Genomic DNA, 26,442 nt, shown 5'->3' on the forward strand with positions numbered 1-26,442 from the left:
AGTGTTCCAATGTCAGATCACAATGACACCCGCCATCATAACCATCACTGTGGACTTACCCATAATACCCTCTTCCCTTAGTGCAGACCTTGGAAAGGTCAGGGGTGCTGACAGGATGCTGGGATAGAAGGAGGTGGAATTAGGAGGGAGAATAAAACTGACACTTACCATTTTCTCCCACTCTGTCCACCACACAAAGCCTTCCAGGTCTAAAGGGTTTTGAACTGGTAGAGGAAAGTCTCTATGTTAGATAAAAGTTGGAAATTTTGATGCTTTCACACTACTGGATATCTTAACTCTTCAAAAATAACTTCTTGGGGCGGACAGTGAATGGAGTCATGAAGAAAATGATGGAAAAGTTATAGGACCAGTTCACAATTTCATCCAAAGGATAGGAAGAAACTAGTTCTTAGATTGGATTTAAAGGGACTGTGTATGTGTGTGTGTGTGTGTGTGTGTGTCAGTGTGTGTGTGTGAGAGTGACAGAAAGAGAGAGAGAGAGCTAGCTCTACCGAGTTCGGCCTGTTTAACAACAGTTGGTGTTTACATTGTGCGTATTATGTGCCTGGCACTGTTCTGTTTCATGGGATAAATCATTTAATGCTCACAGCAACTCTATGAAACAGGTACTATTATTTTTCTGATTTTGCAGATGAGGAACTTGAGACCCAGAGAGGTTAAGGAATTTGCCCAGGTCACACACCCAATAAGTAGAGAAGTTGGGGTTAAAACCCAGATGTACAGCTTAGGAGTTCATACTCCTAATCACCGAACACTTTGCTTGTTCTCTGAGAAAAGGCTTACAAAAAGATGCTGTGGGACTCATAGGAAAAGGGTTTGTGAATGAGCAAGTTAGAGCAATGGTCTGGAAGCACCTCTTATGAAGTAGGAGGACGCCGATGGCCAGCACCTTGGAACTCCAACTGGAACTTGAGTGCAAGGTTATTGTGGGGCTGCTGTAGGTTTTCATCCCCAGAGGACTCTCAGGAGACCTGGGATGGGGGGCTGCCACTTCTGGCCAACAGGGAAGACTTCCTTAGACATGGGTCCATTGAAGGTCTTTCTTTCTGAATATCACCTGTTCTATTTTTTCCCCCTTTGAATTATTTTGCTTCCGCTCTGGCCCCCACTGTCTGGGCTCCTTTCTCTCCTGAGTCATCAGAGGGCTAACGTTCAAAGCCATTATTTCATTATGACTCTCCTTCAACTCCAAGACTGAACCTAAAATCTTTTCTGATTAAGTAAGTGCTAAGTACCATATTTCATGCATAATGCTCACCTTTGCATACAAGGACTCCAGACATCACAGTTCCAGAATGTGCCCCAAACTATTTGATCTGATTAATTATTCTAATAAAGATGTATTTCCATAATGAATTAGACATAATGGAGAATATATTAATGAAGAATTCTGTAGATACATTATTGCAGAGTTAAAATTTTCCAACCTTGAAAGTCAGTGAATACAAAGTCATAGTTTTCATGAACTCTATTACTCTCTCACACTTTTTATATCACTACAATATAATGAAAATTATTTCATTGCATTCACGCAAAATTTAATGTCAAAATAATGAGGTTGCACTGAGGCTTACTGCAGGAAAACTAAGAAACTTGAATCCTCTTTTCTTTGTCCATTCATTCTGGCCATACACCTAAAGTGCCCTATCCCATCCGGCCAGACAGCTGTGAGAAGAAGATGTCAGGAAATAGTGAGGAATCAGAGAAAGAAAGGAATATTGGGAAGTCAACTCAAAGTCACCCAGGAGGGGGCTGGGTTCTCCTTCTTTTCTACTCTAATCTCTCATCTTCCAACTTGGAGTTGAGTTCTTAAAAGGGTAAAACTTGGATAGGTTCAATACGAAATTCAAGTCTTTCTAAATTAATTTTTATTTCTATCAAACTAACATATGTACATAGTTAAAATGCAAAGGGTATAAAATCCCACATAACACTCTAAACTGAGTCTAAAATAATTCAGTTGGCTATAATATGGGATGGCAGTATTGTGAAGGTAGTAAAATAATTAGGATGAGTCTAGAACAGAGCATAGGAACCAATCACCAATCCATTCCATTATATTGGAATTCATGTTATTGGGAGGTGTGTCATCAATGGGTTTTCCCATAGTTTAAAAATTCATAAGTACAAGCAGCAATTCCCCCCACGCCCTTTCATACCCCTAGTTCCAGAGTGTAGACCTAATCCTCAACATTTTGAGCTGTTCCTGCTGGTATTGACGTTTACATCCTCAGATAATATTTTGGGGTAAATCAGATCAAATTACTGTGATATCTGAATATTACTCACTGAACAGTTAAGTAATATACCATAATTTTGGTTTCTTTTTGCATAACGTCTTTTATGAACTTTTACTTATTCATTTTATTATATGTCTATCCTCAATTCTTTCCACATGTGCCATGAGATCTGTCATATATAAATTTCATTTTCCAAACGCACAAAAATATCAGAATATCATCTCTTTATAATGTAAAGTTTAAGTTTACCTTCAGGGTGGCAATGAATCAACGCCAGGTTTGCTGCACTCTGGTGTTACACCACAAAATGAATGAGAAAACAACAGAGACCAGTCAGTTTTAGAATCTTATTCCATCAAATGATTGAGAAAACTCTACTGCTTGCTATATATTTTTACTACCTTAGACGAATTACTCTATATTTTTAGTTTTTGAAAGCAGAATAAATATTAAATTCTAGACTTGAAAGAGACTTCATTCATTCATTTGTTTTTTTTAAACAGATGTTTTCATCTGGTATTTTCCAACACTTATTCAACTATTTTTGATCTACCAAAATGGCAATTTCATGTGAGCCAAAGAACTGCTGTATGTCTGGCACGCTGCTAAGTGCGTAGTCAGAATAGTCTTATCCAGTCCCTCACTTTACAAATGAGAAGGGAAAACAAAGCTGGCTTGTAAAGTCCATCGATAAAGCTGTTATAAGAACAATAAAGAATAATACATTTCTAAGAGCTAAACAAAAATATGATTGTTAGCACGTGCATTGGAGGTGTAGTTTTACTTCCTGTGGATTTACAGTTCCTATGGCACTGTTTATTTTCCTGGTACTTTACTGCTCTAAATTTGAATATGTGGCTGAAGTCCTATGTCATAGGTACTTTAAAAAAATAAAAAAACCTCCCTAAAGTGTAAACAAATAAAAACTTTATACAGTGGGAGAATCTGAAAACCTGCCTATTTATTTTCATTGTAAGGCGGAAAAATCTTTAGCCTCCTGGGTAAATATTCATTATCTTAATTGACTTCTGGCTAGTTAAGTCTTCAGAAGGATAAAAAAAATAGTCTGTGGGTAAAATACATTTGCTGGAAATTACAGGACTGGAACGAAAGCAACATCTGAATTTCACTCTGAAACCAGAAAATCTAATAAGGTAGTAATGATTTCGTCATGCTGCTTTTTCCAGGCATGATCAATAAAAGAGGGGAAGTCAAGTCCTACTTTGAAAACTGGAGTTCCATAAAGAATAAAGTATAAGAGCTGAAAAAGAAATCAGAGCTACATTAATTCGGGAGCACATGCTGGTAAGAGAAAGTCCAAACAGAGGAGTGTGAAGAGGAATGGAAAGAAACAAAACTGTTCCATTATAAAGGTGTTTAAAGGGCTTATTCTCCCTCAGTGCGCATGCATATAAATTCCATTAGTGTTAATAGGACCTAACTGCATGACTCATGGGGTGAATAGAGTGACTTGTGTACATGTGGTTAAATGAAGTCTAGAAAAAGTCAATTAAAAACCACAGATGATAGTTCAGGAGTCTAACAGACTTACAGATATCTGCAAGAAAGGCATTTAATTTGAATCAATGGAATAATGCGTTTTTCTTTTGCTAAAGACAGAAGTTATAAAAATGGCAAAGGGAAAATAAGCCCAAATTTAGTTCTCAAAATCATTGCTTAAAGTTAAGGGATGTATGCTTGCTCCCCAGATGGTAAAATAGATCCCCTGTGAAGGATTTATAATTTGCCTTCAAATTGGAATTCTGAGTTATGTAAGGAATTCAAAGCATTGTCCATTTTTCCTAGCCTTCACAGTCAGAAAGAAGAGAGAGAGAGAGGGGATAGAAAGAGAGAGAGAGAAAGAGAGAGAGACAGAGACTCATTTACACAGAAAAAAAACTCTGGCTTTTGATTATTTCCGAAAGGGAGCATAATCAAACCGGATTTTAAAGAAAATGCATAATGGTACACAGACTAGTAGATGGAAATCTCTTAATCAAGGGAGAAATTATTTCTGGAAGAAAACTTGCAATTACTTTGCTGTAGTTCAAGTGAACAATAAAGTTCTTTATCCAGAAGAGAGAGAAAACTAAAGGTGTTTTTGTTTCTACTGATACATATATCAATAGAAAAAAGTCAGGGGTTACAAATAAAGGTTTTCTTTTTGAGTATCTACTACTTCTGTCTTATAAGCCATATGTTATGTGAAACCAGGCATGCTTTATTCCTTTACTTTAGTCCTCATACTTCCGCTTGTATTAAATAGGTGCTCAAACATTTAAATAAAGAAGAATAAGTGAACATGAAGGGGGGGATTGGAAAAAAAAAAGTCTTACCTGAAGTGTTTTCTTTGAAGTGTCTTATCTTTCCTCTGCTTTTGGAAAAAGTTGAATTTAGCACTGAGAAATGCTTCAGACAAATTGAAGACGTAAGAATTGACGTGATCTCTTTTCTAGTAAAAGGAACTACATTTAAGAAGAAGGACGTGAGTGAAGTCTCTTTTGGTTAAGTTTAATAAGAAGCAGATCTTAGAGGGACTTGATATCATGCACTTGCATTAAGCTTTAATCCTTCACTCTATACCTCCAGTAGTATGGTATTGAAGTCATACTTCTTGTTGGAAAGCAGTAAGTCTAATATTGCTATCTCCTTCCCATCCACTTTATTTTTAATCATTTAAAAGGGTTCTTTATATTTTAGGATCGAACACAGCAATACTTTTGAAATAGAAGGTTTATAAAATTTGCACATTCACAGCACTGGCACCAGATGTACATACATGTCTGTGACTGTTTAATCAACCAGCTCCAAGTTAGGAAAAGTTAAATATGGAAAGTCTAAGAAGATTATGTGGTGTGTAATGTCATTTCTTTACTGATAGTGCATATAAGGTAGTACCAGAAATAGAAGGGTGAATTTAGTTTTAATGTAAATACTAATTACTACAGTGAAGCTGCTAAGATGGGGCTACTGGGAGTGCAGGGATAGAGGGTGGAATGGGAAGCGGAAAATTGTCTCAGTGGAGTGGGAGGTGGGTGGGTTACGCACCACAAATTAAGTGGGGATTAAGAAGGGCTTTGCAACACCAAGAGTTGGGGAGGAAGCAGAGCACCTGGACCTCCCATACACAGATGGTGGGAGGGTCAATTGTTGTGACCACGTTGAAAATGGTGTAGCAGTATCTTTTTTTTTTTTTTTTTTTTTTTCGGTACGTGGGCCTCTCACTGCTGTAGCCTGTCCCGTTGTGGAGCACAGGCTCCGGACGCGCAGGCTCAGCGGCCATGGCTCACGGGCCCAGCCCCTCCGCGGCATGTGGGATTCTCCCGGACCTGGGCACGAACCCGTGCCCCCTGCATCGGCAGGCGGACTCTCAACCACTGCGCCACCAGGGAAGCCGGCAGCAGTATCTTTTAAAGCTGAACACTTGCAAAGCATATGAACCAGCCATCTCCTAGATACCTGCGCAACAGAAATGTACAGAATTTCACCTAAAGACTCGGGGAAGTATATAATAGAAACTATACCTGTGATAGCCAAAAAACTGGGTCCAACCTAAATATGCATCAGTTGGAAAGTGGATAAATAAATTGTGTTACATTCAAGCAAAGAAATACATACGGTAACAGGAATAAATATGGATACCACGTGTAACAATATGAATGAATCTCACAAACATAGCATTGAGCAAAGCAGTCGGGGGAAAGATAAGTCTGTACTGTTTGATTCCATTTATAGAAAGTTAAAAAGAAGCAAGTCAGTCTAAACTATTAGGTTGCAGTTCTCTCCTGGGGAACGGCAGAGGGAATTGTGGCTGTTTCTTAATCGGGGCACAGGTACCCAGCTCTGTTCACTTTGTGAGCATTTATGGAGATGTACACTTATGATTTGTGCAGTTTTCTATTTTTGGATGCATGTTAACCTTCCATAAAAAATTTACCCTTGTCCTCAGGTAAGTATAGGCCCCATGGAAGCTTGGGAACTCAAGCCCTAAGGGAAGAACTTTAGGAAGGAAGGGTGATGGAGAGCTTCAAACAGAAAGAAAATTGGGGAGAGTGCTGTGGTCAGTGCATCCAGTCTGTCATTACTTAGGGGAATAAATTAGCATTTGGATAAAGCCTGAAGTCATGATAAATAATAATATAGACTCACCATTAATATTGAAAAAATCTGAGGAGATCTAAGCTTTAGTCAGAATAGACACAGATATAGGTTTCAAATGAATAAGACCAGAGGCAGGGACAGGATGAAATGCCAGGGTTCAAAAAGCTGACTGTCGAGGTATGAACAGAGTATCACACAGTAGCTTGGAATGGCCAGCCGAACCCTGAGTGTGCTTAAAGCTCTCTTGCCCATGCTTGAGGCCTAGCCAACATTTTACAGTTTATGCAGAAGACTGAGAAAGAGAATGACATGACTTACCATTTTATTTATAAATCAGTTATCACATGGTCATACCCTATACTTGCGAATTTCCCCGTTTTTCAAACTATGCTCTGACTTCCACATGTAAAGCATGATGTAGCAAGTATACCAGCTTTTATCTACTCATTTCATTCTTGGTTTCTTATTGATGCAGGGTTATAGTTAAGACTGGCAAAGTCCCCAGATAAAATTCTTTCTGGTTTATGGATCCTAGGTAAAGTGAAGCAATAATAAAAGTTGGCAATTATTGAGTGCTTGTTGTATATGAGGCACCGTCCTCAGCAATGTGCATATATATTGTCTTAATTCTCACAGCTATCCTGAAACTTAAGAGGAAAAGGTGCAGAGTGAGGAGGGGCAGAGCCAGGGCTCAAGGCCAGGTTAGTCTGACTTCAAACTGTATGCGGTTTCATTGTGTCAACTATATTTAACCATCAGACATAAAAATGCTTTGAAATCTCAGTGAATGTACCTGCAAGTCTTCCTTAGCTCAGCTCCTACCAAAAAGAGGTCATCCTCACCACCGCCCCGCACATCCACAGAAAGCACTCAGAAGGGAAGGGAGGCAGTGGGAGATCTTTCTCAGGAAAGCCTGGGCCATCAGGTAATGTTGGCAAAGACATAAGCACAATACAGCTCCTGTACACTCGAATGGAGCCCCTTAGAGTAACCCTCCCTCTCTCTGTGCTGCCAACCTTCAACTCTCCCCACTCCCACATCCAGTGTCCGTTTCCCTTTGATCATTCTCCAGTGCGAGCTGTATTCTCTTCTTTTCTTTCCCCAGTAGTCTATAACAAATAGAGCCTGATGTTTTTCTCTTTGGGGGAGAACAAAGAGTGGTGGATCTTTAAATACACCATTTCTTCATCTCTGTGGGGACAGGATCAATACACAGAGATCATAAACCTACATACCTACAGAAAGGACATTTATTTAAATGACTGAAAGTGGTGGTGGTAAGGCCTTATTGTCTAGATTTTTTATAGAGAAAAATAGGGATAAAGTGTGTGTGTGTGTGTGTGTGTGTGTGTGTGTAGGGGGTGTGGATTTGAAAGCCAAAAATTCACTGATTCCAAGGAGAAGGGCTGAAAGCTGCATTTATAGGCCATTTTTCATTAGATTGAGAAAGTGAAACATGCAGGGTGTGAAGGATGATGGTGGGGGACTGATGGGCAAAGTAGCCAAAGGGAGAAATTAAGCTCTCCCCAGGGAGGCGGTGTCTACTTCGCCCCAGCTGATGGTTGCCAGTTGGCAATGAGAACGGTTGCCAGATCTTCTGAGTTTTCAGAAGATGGAAATCCAGATTTTTTTTTTTAAATGGGAAATCTCCTATTTTTAAAACACTGTGTGAGCCAAACAAAACACGATTGTGGGCTGAATTCAGTCTGTGGCCTACCATTTTGAGACCTTTGATTTATAGTCTTCCCAAAACATGACATTTCTGTTCCAATTTGTAATCTCAAGGCTTGTTCCTTTCAGACTCAGTTCATTTTCCGTACTCTGCCTTCCTCCTTCATTCCTTTATTATTTACACACATGTCTGACTCCCCCTCAAGACGATATTCTGTTGATGGCACGACTTGCAATCTTTTTCAGTTTTGTATCTTCTCCATGGTTTTCTATAGTGCTTTAAATAGTGCAACACTCAGTGCTGGTTTAACAAGTGTTTGTTAAATAATGCATTCTCAAAGCTAGTCCAGGGAAACTTGAAGCTGTGCATGGGGTCCATTTGCTGAAACACGATTTGCCTAAAAGCAAGTATCTGAAAGCCATTTTGGGATTTCCACTGTCAGTGATAGTCGACTATAATTCAGCCCAAGTTTCTTGTAAAATCAACTAAAACATGTGGACAAAATATAGAAAACATCTTATTAAGAACATCAAAGACCTAATAAGAGAGTGAGGAATTGCTTTGAGAGAACAGGGAGAGTGTAAAAGCACACACTGTTGAACGATACATCTTTTACCCTGAGGGCATTTGCCGTGAATAGGAGGGGACAGCAACGAGGAGGAACAAGTCAATAAGTGGGTTAGGATTGGAGAAAAGATGGAGACCTTGGATTCACCCACTGCCCCTTGGCAGGGACTCTCCCCATGTCCTACCTCCCCTGCACCCAACATTAGCTACGTGACCTTTCTGGGGAAACAGCTGAGCAGTGCTTTAGGCTTTAGAGAGACAAGAGTAGTAACTCAGAAACATCTGGTCAGAAACCCCATGAGACACACACACCCTTTGCCCTGGGAGAGGTTGGTGACTTGACTTTCTAACGTTTGTAACTTCCTTTCCTTGAACTCGCTCGGATAAGGCTAATCTTAAGTGAAATGGTTCTTGAATTTGTGGTTAATGGAACTGTTAAAGCTCTACAAAGTTGGACTTGCCTGGTGGTCCAGTGAGTAAGTCTCTGCGCTCCCAATGCAGGCTGTCTGGGCTCCATCCCTGGTCGGGGAACTAGATCTCGCATGCATGCCACAACTAAGAGTTTGCATGTTGCGACTAAGAGTCCGCACGCCTCAACGAAGAGTCCACATGCTGCAACTAAGACCTGGCACAGCCAGAATAAACAAATAATAAATTAAAAAAAAAAAAAAGCTCTACAAAGTGTGCTGAACATTAGCCTGAGGCAGTACTCTTCTTATCCTCCGGGCCTCACCTTTTGAGAGCCCCTGTTTATATCCTTCTCTAGCTAGTCCCCTCCCCACAGAGTGAAGGTCCACCAGGGCAAGGGCATGTACCACCTAGTGCTGCCTCTGTACTATCTCCCCGAGCCCCCGAGCCCCCGTCCCCCCAACCATGCTCAGGATACTGAACAGTGGAATTCCCTACCAAATGATGCCAAAGCCCATTTCCCAGGCCTCCACAAGCTGCTTCTTCGGACCCCTTCTCCAAAGGGCCTATCTCGCCATTGGGGTGTGCATTTCCAGGCCCCAGAGAGGGGCCAACGGGTAGGTTGTGTGTACATGTGTGTGGACAGACTTTGACTGTGAGGTTGGGTCCCCAATAAGACCTTGTGGTGCTTGATTGTAGGACTCAAAGCAGGTTGCTGATCACTAGGGTCACTGAATATTTTGTAGTCTTGAATAGTTCCCTGACTAAGGGGCAGGGTTTAGATGCGCCACATTGAAAGATGCATATAATTATCAAAATGTGGGCCTTGAGTTTTTTAGCCATTTGAATCAGATTTACTTTTGTAAGTGATACTTTTCTAACTGTTATCTAGATAGGTTTTGTATTCATTATATTCTAGCCTGTAATTTGTATAAATTCACCATCTGTTGTCATTAAAAAAGTATTCGTAAGGTGATAAGAAAAGTTTACTGAAAAGAAACAATCAATCATTCTAGGAACTTCGTGAAGGTGAGGTTGTGTAAGGTTCCCTGAATTGTATTTGTTGTTATGATAACATGAGATAGCCAATTCGTTGACGAAACTGTACTTCACATCAGTCTTGTTGTAAGACCTGGAGTCCCCAATCAGAGAAAGTTCCTATTCAGGTGTGAGATGTGTAATAGATGCCTATATAATGGGTGGCCTGGAAAACTTAATACATGAGGTGATTAAAATATCCAGCCCACCTGGATCTTTGCCCACAGCCCACTGCCAGACCCCCTCCTGATGCCACAGTCTATCCACCTGCAACGATTTTCATCGAATACTAACTTCTAGGAATTTACTTAAATACGTGTCTTAGATCCAAACATATTAGTGACAAGAGTAAGAGCATGTCCATCATGTTAGCAATGAGCTAAATATCCCTTGTTCATTATAGTAAATGACATCTCAAAAAGTGACACCTCAGATATTCTTTGCAATGTCAACATACTTGAGGAAAACTTGTTATTGCTTTTCACAAACAAGCACTTTCGCTTTTAATAATAATTATTACAGATGTTGAAATAACATGTCAAACACCTCATGTTGGGAGATCTGAACAAAATTTGTTAAAAAAATTTTTTTCTCCTAAAAAGCTAGAAACTCTAACTGTAATAGTATATTTCAATTTTTATACATGTCTGTGGTAGATATGTTGTATGAATGAGATGCTAAACCCTGATGATTTTAATGTTCTCGTTTTGTTGAATACTTGGTTTAATGGAAAGAGGTTAATAATCAAGTTTTTTTTTCTATTTTTAAAAATTGAGGTAAAATTCACATAACATACCATTAACCGTTTTAAAGTATACAATTCAGTGTCATTTAGTGTATTCGCAATGATGTGCAATGACCACCTCTCTCCAGTTTCAACACTTTTTCATCACCCTGGAGAAAAACCCCTATGCCCTTTAGTAATCACTGCCCATCTTCCCTCCCCCTGCATCTCCTGGTAACTACTAACCCGCTTTTGTTCTCTATGGATTTGCCTTTTCTGGGTATATCATATAAAAGGAGTCGTGCAATATGTGACCTTTTGTGTTTGGCTTTTTTCACTTACCGTGATGTTTTTGAGGTTCATCCAAGTTGTAGCATTTATCAGTACTTGGTTCCTTTTCATGGCTGAATAATATTCTACTGTATATATCATGATTTGTCCATCAGCTAATGAGTCTTTGAGTTGTTTCTCCTTTTTGACTATTATAAATATGCAGTAAACATTCATGTACAAGTTTCTGTGTGGATATATGTTTTCATTTTCCTTCAGTATATACCTAGGAGTAGAATTATTGTGTTATATGATAATTCTATATTTAACTTTTTGAGAAACTGTCAAAACATAGCCAAGTTTTATATACTCTGATTACCTTTGAATTTTAAACAATATATTGCGTCTTATTTATTTATTTATGGCTGTGTTGGGTCTTTGTTGCCGTGCGCGGGCTTCTCTCTAGTTGTGGTGCGTGGGCTTCTCTCTAGTTGTAGCGTGTGGGATTTTTCTCTCCATAGTTGTGGTGTGCGGGCTCCAGAGCACGTGGGCTCTGTAGTTTGTGGCACACGGGCTCTCTCGAGGCGTGCGAGCTCAGTAGTTGTGGCGTGTGGGCTTAGTTGCCCCGTGGCATGTGGGATCTTAGTTCCCCGACCAGGGATGGAACCCACATCCCCTGCATTGTAAGGTGGATTCTTTACCACTGGACCACCAGGGAAGTCCCTATATTGCATCTTTTTTAATAGCTTTATTGAGATATAGTTCACATATCATAAAGTTCACCCACTTAAAGCATACTATTCAGTGATTTTTAGTATATTCACAGGGTTGTGCAACCATAACTACAATTTTAGAACATTTTTATCACCCTCAAAACAAATTTTGTACCCTTTAGCTGTCATCTCCCATCCCCTCCATTACCCCCAAGCCTAGACAATCACTAATCTAATCTCTCTATATACAGATTTGCCTATTTTGGATATATTGTAAAAATGGAATCATACAATATGTGGTTTGTGACTGGCTTCTTTCACTTAGGATAATGTTTTTAAGGTTCATCCACATTGTAGCACGTATCAAGTACTTCATTCCTTTCATAGCTGAATAATAGTCCACTGTATGGATATACCATATTTTATTTATTCATCAATCAGTTGATAGGGATTTGTGTTGTTTCCACTTATTGGCCATTCTGAATAATGCTGCTATAAACATATGTGTACAAGTTTTTGGGTAGATGTATGTTTTCAGTTCCTTTGCAGATATACCTAGGAGTGGAATCCCTGGGTTATATGGTAACTCTATGTTTAACTTTTTAAAGAACTGCCAGATTCTTCCAAAGTCTGTACTGTTTTGCATTTCCATTAGCAGTGAATGAAGGTTCCAATTTCTCCACATCTTCTTTTTTTCTTTTTAAGATTTTTTTTTTGATGTGGACGATTTTTAAAGTCTTTATTGAATTTGTTACAATATTGCTTCTGTTTTGTTTTTGGTTTTGGTTTTTTGGCCGCAAGGCATGTGGCATCTTAGCTCCCCACCCAGGGATCGAACCTTCACCCCCTGCGTTGGAAGGTGAAGTCTTAACCACTGGACCACCAGGGAAGTTCCTCTCCACATCTTTAATAACACTTGTTATTATCAGTCTTTTTATTATAGCCATCCTAGTGAGTGTGAAGTGATATCTTGTTACAGTTTTGATTCATGCTTCCCTGATGGTTAATGATGTTGTGTATTTTTTCATGTACTTATTGGCCACTTGTGTATCTTCTTCGGAAAAATGTCTATTCAGATCCTTTGCCCATTTAAAAATTGGGCTGTCTTTTTATTATTGCCGTGTAAGAGTTCTTTGTATTTTCTAAATGCAAGTCCCTCATCAAATATACGATTTGCAAATATTTTCTACCGTTTTGTGGTTTGTTTTCACATTCTTGATCTTTGAAACACAAAATTTTAAAATTTTGATGAAGCCCAATTTAGCTATTTTTTCTTTTGTTGCTTGTGTAGTTGATGTTGTATCTAAGAAATCATTGTCCAAACCAAAATCATGAAGATTTACCCCTATGGTCCTTCTAAAGACTTTATAGATTTAAGGCTTTAATTATTTTAGGTTAATTTTTATAATATAATGTGAAGTAGGGTCCCATTTTATTCTTTTGCATGTGGATATCCAATTGTTTAAGTGATACCATATATTATTTTTTCTAAAACTATAAACGTTTTCCATACTAATACTTTCTTTTTCTTGGCCATATTTCCCCATTTATGCCAGTGTTACCATCCCTCTTCCATAAACTGAAAACCTGGAGTTACTCATCTTCTTTCCTTGAATATTTTATCCCTGGGCTCACCACTCTCTATCACTGCTCTTTTGAAAATGTTCTAATTATTTCAGTGTCCATGTAGATGATCATTCCAAAAACCAGGTGTCTCAGTTTTTGCTTTTTTTTTAACCTAATTATTTTGTTGTATAGCTGACCTCAGCCACTTGCCTCCAAGGTTATATTCTAGATCAGTAGTCCTCGATTAGAATTAGAATTAGCTCTCAATTAGAACTGGCTGGGGAGCTTTTAAGCAATACCAATGACAGTCCTCCTCCAGCATAATTACATCAAAATCTCCTGGGATATTACCTGAGCGTCATTATTTCTAATGTGACACCAGGATTGAGAAACATTGCCCCAGACATTGCCATCACCAATAACTTTAATACTTTCCTTGTGGAAATATCAAGTATTCCACTCTTCAGTTGCCACCTGCTAATTTTCCCTCTCACTGTTTTGAATAGACCAATTCCAATAAATCTTCTACTGGGATCTACAGTCCATTCATCTTAGCATCATTTCATTGGCTCTCATACCTCTAGTGTCTATACTTTCCTCATGTGGTAGTCTGTTATACTGATGGCCCCCAAGTGAATCATGCCTCCAGTATTCGTGCCTTTGTGTAGCACCCCATACCTTGTCTCCTGCTCGAAATAGTGTTGGCTATGTGACTTGCTTTAACCACTAACATGTGGTGGAAATGACACCACTCTTTGAGAAGAAGCCCAGCTACCCTGCTGGAGAGACCATGTGAAAAGACCATACCAAGAGACTAAGTGGAGAGGAAGAGGCCCTGAAGGAACACATAGTAGGGCCATGAAATTCAAATGACAGTGAGAATCAAGGCTCCAGACAGTCCAGGTGATTTCAGTGTGCAAGGCTGAGAACCACTGATTTGTATGCTGATGTCTCCCAAATATGTATGTCTATTGTCCAATAGAACTTTCTATGAAGGTCTAGAAGGTCCTTTATGATCGACCCTCCACCCTGTCATCCCTCTAACAGCATCCCTCCTTGCTTCCCCTTGCTTACCTAATTCCTACTGCATTGACCTGCTTGCTTTTTGTCACACAGCCTGGGTATGTACCCTCTTTAGGGCCTTAGCCTGTTCCCACTTTTTCTGCAGTACTCTCCCCCCAGATATTTATATTATCCACATGTCTCACTCCATCATCATCTTCTGGTCTTTGCTCAATGCAATGTAATAAGTGCTGTAATTGAGTAAATTTTGCTCATCTTGGTAAAATGTCAACTAACATATATCTATGAGAATATGGGAAGCTAAGCAAATAATAAAAAGTTTTACAGTGCCCATTTTGGTGAGGATATGGAAAAAGGGAAACTGTTATGTGTTGACGGTGGGTGTTTAAATTGATACAGTAGCTTTGGAGAGTAATTTGGCATTATCTAGCAAAGTTGATCATGTATATATATCCTGTATGAAGTAGGAATATAGCTCTGGTGGTTTTAAAATAGGTTCACAAATTCTTTGATAGGTCTCCCTTTAATAGGTAGGGCTTAATTCTCCTCTCCTTGAGTAGGGGCTGGATTTAGGGCTTCACTTCTAATGAATAGATATGATGGAAAGGACAGTGTGTGACTTCCAAGACTAGGTCATAGGAGGCATTAAGTTTTCTTCTTTACCCTTTCTCTTAGATCACTTGCTCTGTGGGGAAGCCAGTTGCCATGTCATAAGAGCACTCAAGCAGCCCTTTAGAGAGACCCAAGTGGTAAAAAACTGAGGTCTCCTGACAAGAGGCAGGGGAAAAAAATTTCTTGCCGACAGGCATGTGAATAAGCCATCTTGGAAGAAGATTCTCCTGCCCCAGTCAGGCTTCAGATGATCACAGCCCCAGCTGACGTCTTGACCACAGCTTCATGCAAGAGCCACCCAGCTAAGTCATTCCCAAATTCCTGTTCCACAGAGACTGTGAAATAATAAAATAGTGTTTGCAAATATCTTTTCCCATTATGCATCTTGTCTTTTCACTCATCTTAAGATGTGTTTTCTTTTTTAATAAACTGAAGTTCTTAACAGTGTATTCCAGTTTATCAATCGTTTCTTCTATGGCTAGTGCTATATGTGTCTTATTTAAAAAACCTTGCCTTAACCTAAGGTCATGAAGATATTCTCCTATATTATCTTCTAAATGCTTTATATTATTACCTTTTATACTTAGCTTATAAGCCATCTCCTTTTAATTTTTGTTTATTCTATCAAGAAAGGATTCAATTTTATTTGTTTTCTGTGTGAATACACAATTGTCCCAGCATAATTGATTGAAAAGCCCATCTTTTCCTCACTGCTCTTTAATGTCATTTCTTTTCCATATTAATGCCTATGTGTGGGTTTGTTTCTATTCTCTTTTTCTGTTTCTTTGGTTTAATTTCTGTCCCTGCTGCAATGCCAAACTGTGTTGATTTTTATACCTTTATAATATATTTCTGTATCTGATATATCCCAGTTCTCCTTTTGTTCTTCTTTTTTGTGAAAAGTATTGTAGCCATCTCTAAGTGAAAAGAGTATTACTTATGGTTTTTGAAATATGAAAAATAAAAAACTTGCATATGAATATTTATAGATGTTTCATGTATATAACAAAAACTGGAAACACTTCAAAGGTCCACCAACATGTGAATAAATGAACAAGTTGTTGTATACAATGCAATATTGCTCTGCAATAAAAATGAACAAATAGCATTTATAAACACTATGGATAAATCTCGAAAACATTATGTTGGCAAAGGAAGCTAGGCACATAAGAATACATACCTTATGCTTCTATTTGTATGAAGTTCTAGAACATGCAAAACTAATCTAGAATGACATAAAACACATCAATGGTGGCCTGGGGAAAGGAATTCTTCAAATCATTCAATAGCTGAAAGGTTGCCCTGTTGGTCTCCTATTCTGACAAACCGGATAGGACTAAAATCATGATTGGGATGTACAGGTGCCCCATGGTATAAGAAGGTATATTTTCTGGCCCTTCAGCATCTGTGGATCAGCAGATTTTGACACTTTTAAAGTAATAATAATAATAGCACCAATAAAATCTAAAATTTATATTGCACATAATATCTACCAGGCATTGTAATGCTTTACATATCCCATCCCATTTATTCACCGCAAAAGGTTTTATGGGTAAGTATTATTATCTTTGTTCTACTCATGAGAAAACTGAGCTACAGAAGAGTCAAGTAATTTACCCCAAATCACACAGCTATCAAATGGCAGAGCTGGATTATGAATGTAGGCAGTCTGGCCTTGGAGTTTGTACTTGTAACCATGATCTGAATCAATGCTACAAACATGTTTTGTCTGCTTAGCATTATAACAAAAAGTTGATTTGATAAGTTCAATGAAATGTTGTCTCTTGTTAGAATTAGCAATATAACTGGCAAATTTTGGGGAAAAATCCTTTAAGTGAAGTTATAACCCCACATAATTTAAGGTTTAAGAAAAAAATCACCTCCTCCCTCCCGCCAAACAAAACAAAACAGACCAAATACGAAACAACAAACTACATAAAACTGACTGCAGAGAGGAATGAGATTTTGGAGGACTTGTATTATCCAGGTTATTGGATTCATACAGTTATAAGCCCTTTGTTTAACCAGGCTTGTGTAAATGGGATCAGTTCCTTGTTCTGTCAGAAAGGCAATTTTTCAGCTCGTCATTAAGAAGCAAATTCTTCTTTTCTGCTCTTCTGTTCCTAAAGATATTTTAATTTGTTTGTGATTTATTGAAATTTGCCTGCCTCTGGGAGAGCTGCATCTTTTAACACTTTATTGCCTACTCCATTCTATTTGGGAAACTTTGTCTTCTTAAAAGATGTTTCCCTGAGAGCACATTCTCATCTGAAGTCTATGAAGTAGCGTGCTCAATACAGCACACAATTTATTCTACCATTTGCTTCGTTAAGGTAACTAGAGGACATGGTGTGTGGTTATGGGTGTACAAAAATGGCCACAAATCCCCTCATACATTTGCTTCTGTTTGATAACTTTGATGGTGAACTCTGGTTAAAATTGCAGTTTTAGAAAACTAACCTCAAAAATTAATGGTGCTAAAAGATATTTTCTAACCAAACTGAAATATTTTTCTGTCAAGTAATTAATATCTAAAAATAGCATAATGTGATTATCCCAGTGACTTATTTTGGTCAGAGAATCTTTTTAAATACACATAAGACATAAAAATTTGGAGTGTGTGTTAGTTCACCTCTATGCTAAATATCCTCTATTGATGAGACTCTTAGAGGCTTATAGGAGTGGATTATGCCCTCCCTTTAAAAAAATAATTAACGCTTTTACCTGTGTTAAAAGCTCTTGGGGCTTCCCTGGTGGCACAGTGGTTAAGAATCCACCTGCCAATGCAGGGGACATGGGTTCGTGCCCTGGTTCGGGAAGGTCCCACGTGCCGTGGAGCAACTACTGAGCCTGCGCTCTAGAGCCCACGAGCCACAACTACTGAAGCCCGCGCACCTAGAGCCCTGCTCCGCAACAAGAGAAGCCACCACAATGAAGAGTAGCTCCTGCTCGCCGCAACTAGAGACAGCCCATGCTCAGCAACGAAGACCCAACGCAGCCAAAAATAAATAAATTTATTTTAAAAAAAGCTCTTCTATCTTCATTTTCTCGTTATCTTGTTTTTCTCCCACTCACCTTCTTTCTCACTTTAACTTCCTGCCATGTTTCTCTGTCAGAAGTCTTTGTCTGTTTCTTTTTTTCTGGGGCCTGGAGATTGGTAACAGGAATTCTAGAGGAAGTGCTGAGTCCTGGGTCAGGATCCTGGCTAGGCTAGCATTAGTAGGAGGAGAGATGAGAGTGGACGTATCGCTTGACTAGTTTATTGTTTTTGACTTGTACCAATGGGAGGCATCAAAGAAATAGAACATAGTTTATTCAGTTTAATCTGTCTCAATAGAGGGCATCCTAATTTCACATGAGATGGGAGAAGGCGTATCTTTCCAATTCTTTCCCAGTGGGCATGTCAGTAAAATAGGAATGCGTAAACATTGGAGAGACAGAGGCTGTTATTGCGGGGCCTGCCGGGCATTATGGTGTTTTCAATACCACTTAGGATGCTGTAGCAGATGAAGACTGATTTTCTTGCGACTGATTCTGTTAGTTTTCTACTGCTGTTGTAACAGATTACCACACACTGAGTGAATTAAACAACACAAACTTATTAATTATAGTTCTGATGATAAAAAGCCCTCAAGTAAAAGAACTGGCGAAGCTGCGTTCCTTCTAGGGGAGAATTTGTTCCTTGACTTCTTCAGCTTCTAGAGACTGCCCACAGTCTTTGGCTTCCAAGTTCAAAGCTAGTATTCACATCACTCTGACCTCTGCTTCTGGTGTCATACCTCCGCCTACTCTGAAACCCTGCCTTCCTCTTACAAGTGTCACCGAAAGTGGGGTCCGGCTGCTCGCCGCTCAACAGCCAATAAAGAGGCCAGGTTGGTGGGAAGGAAAGTTTGCTTTATTTTGGGTGCCGGCATCCAGAGGGTGGGGAGGGCAGATGCCTGTCCAAATGCCGACTCTCCCCCTCCTACAACCAGTGGGCGAGAGCTTTTATAGGCAGAGGGAGGGGGCGACATGTAGAAACAGTACAGTCAGCTCTGACAGTCATCTTGAATTTGGTCATCAGTGGTCTGACGAGCGTCATCTTGATTGTGGTAGGTGCAGTTATCTTCAGTTCCAGGGTTGGTTTCTGTTTCTTTGAGGCCAATTCTCGGAATCGTGGCAGCTTATGTCACGGCTACAGGCTGGTCATCAGGTAGTTAACTTCTTCCACCTGGTGGGGATTTCTGTATCTACAAGACAGCTCACAGGATATGGCTCAGAATATTATCTACAGCCCTTAAGGAGGAACTAAAGGTCCTTGACTATGCTTCATGACTAAACTATTATTTTTTGATCTCCTTTGACTGTTTTCCTCTGTTTCTGCATTTTCTCACTTCTCTGGTTAAAATTATTCTTTGGCTAAAGTTTCTCCACAGACAAAAGGCAGGCAGAGGACATGGTGGGGGGTGGGGGCAAGGACCATAGGGTCCTGCTCTGACATCCTGCCTCCCTTTACATTGGGCCCACCTACATAATCAAAGAAAATCTCCCCATCTCAAGATACGTAACTTAATGACATCTGCAAATCCATTTTGTCATGTAAGGTAACATTCCCCACTACAGGTTTTGGGGATTAGGATATGGACATCTTTGGGAGTCCATTATTCTTCCAGTCACATACCTGTTCTACAACCAGCTGCCTGCCTTTTACTCCTATTGATATCATTGATATCATCTAGTTGATAAACTGGAGTCAGCTAGACTCTACCATTTTTCATGCTATTTTTACTTTTTTGAATCCTTCTCCACATGGGAACCAAAACAACAACTGTGCTCCGATGAATCTACAGAACAACATGGGTTCAAATGCCCAGAGCTTTCTTGATCCACACATTCTCTGTGCTTGATGCAGAGAATCTACCAGGCTTGAAATCCTAGCGCTAATGACTGGTACGTTTCTGGGGTATTGTGCCCACCTAAGAAAGTAAAACGAATCCTCTGGATAAAGATCCCAAATCCATAAAATTCGAACTCTATCTTTCCACTAAGATCTGGCAGTTCTGAGAGCCTGCAAGAGTTGTTAATGTACCTTCTCACGGTCAATTTCCACAAAGTATGATATAAGAACATTGCATCATCCAAATTAAACGTGTGACCCACTGTCAGCATCAGTCAGCACAGAAAGTGGCCTTTCTATTGAAATTTTAAGAGAATGATGCCTTGCCGCAAAGAAAAGTTCTTCATACTCTTTTTCTCTCTACTTTCATTAGAGAAACTGGCACGGAGAGTGTAAGGGGAAAGATGAGCGAAGAGGTAGGTGAGATGACAGACACCAGGTGGTGACTTGTAAGACATCATTTCCACCCTCAGGACAATATAAAGTACTGAAGGAATTTAGGTAGATGGGGAGGGGAGGATACAGGAGAAGTCAAAGGTTGTTTACTCGGTATTTTGGCTTGGGGATGCTGGATTAACAGTGGCTCCATTTACTGAAATGGAAAATAAACGAGGAAGAATAGAATTTGGAGGTAAGATGCCGGTCAAGTTGGAATTGCTTACAGGACATCCAAGTGGAAATGGTTATATTGCTCAGGAGAGAGGTTTGGGCTTGTAATATGGGTTTATGACTCACCAGTATAAGGACAGTAACTGACAGCGCTACTGGAGATAGTGTACAGCAGTGGTCCCCAACATTTTTGGCACCAGGGACTGGTTTCCTGGAAGACAATTTTTCCACAGACCGGGGGGTGGGGTGGGTGGTGGGTGGGGGGGGTAGGGATGGTTTCGGGATGATTCAAGCTCATTACATTTATTGTGCACTTTATTTCTATTATTATTACATCAGCTCCACCTCAGATCGTCAGGCGTTAGATCCCGGTGGGGGTTGGGGGCCCCGGAAGAGAAAATGGCGTTAAGATAGAGTCCCGAGGAACACCAACATCTAGAGGATAGGCAGAGGAAAAGCCTGCAAAGAAGACTAAGAAATGGTTAGAGAGGTAATTGAAAAATCTGAAAGAGTTGACATGTTAAAAAATTTGTACCCACACCTTGGGTGCTATTATTGGAAACACATTTAATCACAATTAAATGTGACTTGAAAATTGTTTCTTTACATATAAGATGGGGCCAGTAATTCCTTACTTGCATCACAGGATTATGAGGTTCAAATGAAAAAGTGTATTTCAAAATATTTTGTAAAGTGTTACTCCAGTGGTCTGAAACTTTAGTGTGCCTCAAAATCATTAGGCAGATGTGTTAAAATACAGATTGCTGTGTTTCTGATTCATTAGTAATAGTAGTAGTTCCTGAGTCAGTAGATGTTGGGTGGGGTCCTAGGATCTGAATTTTGCATAAATTCTCAGAAGATATGGATCTTGCTGGTCTGGGGCCCCTCTTTGAGAACTACTGTGTAATACAAGTGTACGGAATTAGGCTTCTGATTTTATAGCAAAATTCACTGTTTTCCTCTGATTTGTGTCTGTTTCAATCCCCTAATGTTTTCAAGCTTGTATCCTCCATCAACAACGTTGTTCAAACATCTTTACCCTGCTTCATACCTAGCAATACCAGTTTGCATTTATGAAAGATCAGTTTAGTGTAGTATTTTGTTGGTTTACAGTAGTGAGCAGCAACCTGAGGTTAACTTGATTAAAAAGGATATGAAAAATATACGATATTTCTCATGAGGAGAAGGAGATAAGGAGGAACTTTTTGGAGTAAGAAGCGGGATTTTTTTTTTTCTTCAAAGTCAATTAGATGTAGAATGCTACTTGTTACCTACTTTCAAAAATCCCCTTAGAGAACTTGCAATTTGATCCAGAGGGAGCAGCATGAGGAGAGTCAGGTAAGAGGAAAAACTGACATCATTCTTCAGTTCTTTCCGAAATCCTGAGAAACGTGTGTACCTTAACACTCCCTTCTTCAATCCCACAAAACAGGGAATCAGGAAAATGCATTAGCACCCGCGTATGGACTAGGAACACAGGGCGGGAAGGAGTCTCAGCCCCGTCAAGACAGAAGGATACTGGGGGAGGGGAGAAAAAACTTCCCCTAGTCGGAGACCGCAGCGCGGCCGTGGGAAGATAAGTGAAGTGGGGAAATGTATTAATACTTCAGGCGTCAGCCAGACACTTGGCCTCTGGGCATGTGGGAAGGTGAGGGAGGAGGGAAGAAGGCTGCACCAGAACGGGAGCGCTAGAGCTACCGCCGTTGATTTAGAGGGAAGACCTAGAGCGCTAGAGCTTTCTGCTTCCCGTCTTTCCTCCTGGAGGCCATTTCTCCATATTTAACCGGGATAAAGAAGGGGCGCGGAGCCGAGTCAGAAAAAGCCAGAGTTGCCGCCTCCCCCCGCAGCAGACCTCTCTTCGGCCCCCGGCCTAGGCGGGAGAAGTGGCCTTAGGGGAAGCTGAAGTAACTCCGTAGAGGGGGGAGGGGTCGCCAAGCTCCTCTCCAATCGCCGTGGCCGCTCCAGCTATTTGCATATATTATGGGGGCTCAGCTCCCAACCGAGCTCCCCGCCCGCCCCTCGGGGGTTCTCCCCGGCCCCGCCCGCGGGCTGTGCGAAGGTGAATACATTATGCTAATGAGGCGGGCTTCTGCCCGGGCTTGGGAAGGGGGGCGCACTGCAGTAGGAGCCGCGGGCTGGAGGCCTCGCGCCGGGAGGGGGTCGGGGGAGGGACGCCGCTGTCGGAGCGCGCGCGCACTTACACGCTCACACACACACTCACACACGAGCATCCCGAAGGGTATTTAAGGCTCGCAAACGCGAGGCTGCGGAGATACTTCGGGCAGCCGCGACTTCGGCCTCGCGACTCGCATTTTCTCCTTGGGGATTTCGTTTTCCTCTCTCCTCTCCCCCTTGGCCACCCCTTTTGCACTGCACTCTCGTGGTCTCTCTCAGCCCTTTCACCTGGAACTGAATCCAGGTGGGAAACAGGTCGGCGTGAGGAAAGACACCGAATAGGTAGAAATAAGGCAAACTAACAGAGGCGCAACAGGTCCGGTGCTCTGCGGCGAGGGCGAGCGGCGGCCCCTCGCAGCGCCTTGGCCGCTGTCTCTTGGACCCCGCGCGGCCGCTTTCCTCAGAGGAGGTCCACGTCCTTTGAGGGGCCAGGAGGGACACCCGGGTGGGTTTCATTCCGGATTTTAGCTTATTGCCACCAGTCCCCGGACAGAGGGTGCTTTTCACTCGCAGCTGGGAGGGGAGAAGAAAGCGGAGGATGGTCCACGTCTGCGGGTCTCGGCGCTGATCCATCGCCGCGCCCCGGCTCCGACTCCGCCAACTAGTTGTGCAGCCACCGGGACTGAACTTTGGAGGAAACGTCCTTTTTCTTTCTTTTACGATTATTGGAGGTGGTAGAGGGTGGGAGGCGAAGCCGAGACAGCCGAACCCGCCACGATGCTGGTGAAGAAGCAAGCAGGGAAAGGAGGGGGGCGGGAGCCGGGCTCCGAGGACCGGAGCCCAGCCGGGCAGCGTTGTGTCCGGACCGTGTCCCCATGCGCCGCCCTGGCCGCCCTCCTGTCAGTAGTGGCCATGATATCTTGTCTGTACCTGGGGGTGAAAACCAACGACCTCCAGGCGAGGATCGCCGCCCTCGAATCCGCCAAAGGAGACCCTTCCATCCGTCTGCTGCCTGATTGTCTGGATCAGCTCAAAGCAATGGTGCAAGAGAAAGTGGAGCGACTTCTGGCTCAGGTGTGAAAGGCTGGGGTGTTTTGCACGTGGATAACATCTTGCACAGGCGTGATTCTGTGTACATGACCAGCCTCTGCCTTACTGTGTGCAGACGTGATATGGCTGTGTGTACACATATATGCTAGGCCACCATCTCTGCTCACTGTAGCATATATTTGTATATGCACACACTTTGATATCACCCTCTCTGTCTCTATCATCTTCCCTTACTCTTCTTAATGTTTGCATGCTAAACATATATGGAGGTCTAAAGGGGGGAAGGGTGGCCGAAAGGGCAGGGTGGCATTTCAGCTCTTTTTAGTTTCTGGAGTTGCATGTGGATCTTTTCCAATGTTGTGGAGAATATTCCTTGCAGAGATAACATCTGTTATATCCTTTTTAAGGTATAAGAAGGTTAGGGCCATAGGTGTTATTAATATGCAAAAGAGAATCACTCTTAAAAGTGAAATAATTCTACATATGATTTTAGATCAATTATTTCACACATTGAATGTTTTCATATTAAATGTTTAAAAAGAAAAAAAAATAGTAGCTTGAGTTTTTTGTAAAGGATGCAGTGCCCATGGGTGTTTGTGAATGCAGAGCCATTGGAGTTGAGAGTTGAAAGGAATCTGTGTTATGTTTATCAAAACCAGGGGTGTTTTAACTACAGTTAGGGGGTTTTCTGGAACTTGCTCTTCCAAGGGAGAGGCTGTTTGGCAGTAGTGGCAGGACAACATGATAAGCAGTTGACCTTTATGTGTAAAATACTGGTTGTTTTAAAACCCCTAGCTTACCTAGAACTGCAACATGTTAATGCTGGTTTTTTGCACTGACTGAATATGCCTGAGCTGAGAGAGAGGGTGATGGTAGTTGAAGAATGGAGAAAGATGTTACACAAATCCAACAGTCTTGATACCATGTGAATGGTCATTTTCTTTTTTTAGGACTTGGGTACTGTTACCTTTTGACTAAAGTCCAAGTACATATAGTAAACGTTAGTTATGCAGGCTGGTAAATCAGGCATATGGCCAGAGTTCCTGAAGAATCCATTTTTCTGCAATACTACTGATGATTGTTAATACCTCTTCTTTTCCTACAGAAATCCTATGAACATATGGCTAAAATAAGAATCGCAAGAGAAGCACCTTCAGAGTGCAACTGCCCAGCAGGTAAAATGGAACTTATTTCACAAGGTTTCCTCCACAGCAGAGCATTTTAAAACAAAGGTCCTGTGTCTGTCAAGTCTACCTGTAATAATAGTAAAGAAAGAATGCAGACCCAACTTACTTTAATAAAATCAACATGTCTGGGTAAAAGGATGGCAAATAAAGCCCCAGATATTATTTTAAGCAGCATACCAAGGTCTGTTAAGGGAAAGCAAAGAAGATAGAGATAATCACCAAAGAAAATACAGGCAAGATGATGTCCAAAGACAAAGTTCTTAGATTCAAAGATGGAAAATTATTCTTCCGTGTTATTCAATTTTGATATCTATGGTGAAAAGGACTGCAGAACACGTTAGATTTGAATTCCTTAGTGGCTAATGTTGCATTAGTACAGGTTTCTGTTTGACAAACGATTATGTTAGTAGACCTTGCCTGCTTTTATTTTCTATCAGAAAGGTTCTCTCGCCTATCCTATAGGAATGAGGACTGAAAGGAAATTAGTTCTTTATCTTGAGCTGTTCTTTACAAACTATTGCATTCTCAATGACTTCTCAGAAAAGGATCTTATATTTTTACCATTTTTCTGTGTGGCTTTAGGGAACTATATTAATTTAATGACAACATATTAGTAGAAGGATGAAGAAGAGAGACATTGATGAATAAAACCCCCTGGGTAATCATTAAATCTTCCTTCACAGACCTCTGAGGCTTGGTAGTCAGTCATCTGTAGACCTAAAATTTGGAAGCCCTTGGAGTATATCCATTGGAAAATATCTGGTGGATTCAACTGATAGAAGTCATGAAAAACTTCCATGAGTCTTGAGATTTTTGTTTCAGATAAATGGTGTTAATGTATTTATGAACATTTTAGTTTCTTTTATCATTATGTATAGAAAAGTGAGTCTCTTACATTGTTTTTCATGTTTAGGAACATGATACTTAGATACTTACACTGTATGGAAAGGCTAGTTCCTGAATTTTTTTCACATTCTGAGGTTTTTTTGCCTCATGCTAATTTGTTTTGACACAGCTAAACCAGGCACAATGTTTAGAAATTTCAAATGTCAACTCCTGATTGAACATCATAAAATTTTTACTATTTATGTTCTGCTATATTGTTGACCATAATGGAGCTGTATTTTTTAAGACTGAAGCCCTTTCAATTGAGAAGACATATACATTAGGTAACAGGAAAACAAAGAGTTAATGTTTTACATTGTAGGTTTCATTCTTAGTTGTTTTAAGTTGGGAAAGACCTCAGAAGTCAGAAATTCAAAGAAGGCACTTTTCTAGTGCAGGAATTAACTCATAACAACCTCACCGGCCTGTAGGGATTATTTAAATTCCCAAGACAGTTGGTACAGGACTTCACTGATCATACCACTGAGAATCCAGTGTTTTCTGTATACAGTACTCTTGCTAGCTGTGTGAAAAATAACTGGTATTTAATTAATTGGATTCTTAGTGAACTTGGTAAAAAGTAGAAAAGTGACAACCACAGCCCTGAGGGTTTTTTTTGGGTATTTTAACTGCTTCATGATGTTTGATGTAAGCTGGTGGTTGAGGTCTAATTTGTAATCTGGAAGAAAGTCATTACATTTAGAGTTCACCTTATATTATCTCGGAAGATCATTTTGAACCATTTTTCTTCTTAACATTAATTTA

The 26,442-nt window shown here is 40.5% G+C and overlaps 1 protein-coding gene and 1 long non-coding RNA gene across 2 annotated transcripts in view; both read left to right on the forward strand.

Moving 5' to 3' along the window:
- Window positions 1-15,979, forward strand: part of LOC149749110 (uncharacterized) — a 94,989-nt gene extending 79,010 nt beyond the window's left edge. Inside the window, exon 2 of the long non-coding RNA XR_016393215.1 lies at window positions 15,019-15,979. This is a non-coding gene — a long non-coding RNA (uncharacterized LOC149749110). The remainder of the gene's footprint in view (window positions 1-15,018) is intronic.
- A 6,608-nt stretch (window positions 15,980-22,587) lies between these two features.
- On the forward strand, window positions 22,588-26,220 carry COL25A1 (collagen type XXV alpha 1 chain). The gene is made up of 2 exons (XM_089911588.1): window positions 22,588-23,629; window positions 24,711-26,220. The coding sequence occupies exons 1-2, from the start codon at window positions 23,333-23,335 to the stop codon at window positions 24,828-24,830; spliced, it is 417 nt and encodes a 138-aa protein (XP_089767714.1). The 5' UTR covers window positions 22,588-23,332; the 3' UTR covers window positions 24,831-26,220.
- Window positions 26,221-26,442: the final 222 nt, after the last annotated feature.

The sequence above is a fragment of the Delphinapterus leucas genome, chromosome 5 (genome assembly GCF_059928025.1).
Source record: "Delphinapterus leucas isolate spDelLeu-1000000601 "Yukka" chromosome 5, BTC_Dleu_Yukka2, whole genome shotgun sequence".
NCBI lineage: Eukaryota > Metazoa > Chordata > Mammalia > Artiodactyla > Monodontidae > Delphinapterus > Delphinapterus leucas.

Excerpts from the sequence above, each read along its gene's own strand:
- COL25A1 (XM_089911588.1), top strand. The coding sequence starts at position 23,333 with ATGCTGGTGAAGAAGCAAGCAGGGAAAGGAGGGGGGCGGGAGCCGGGC. Across the intron at positions 23,630-24,710 it reads TGGAGCGACTTCTGGCTCAG|AAATCCTATGAACATATGGC; the intron begins GTGTGAAAGGCT and ends CTTTTCCTACAG.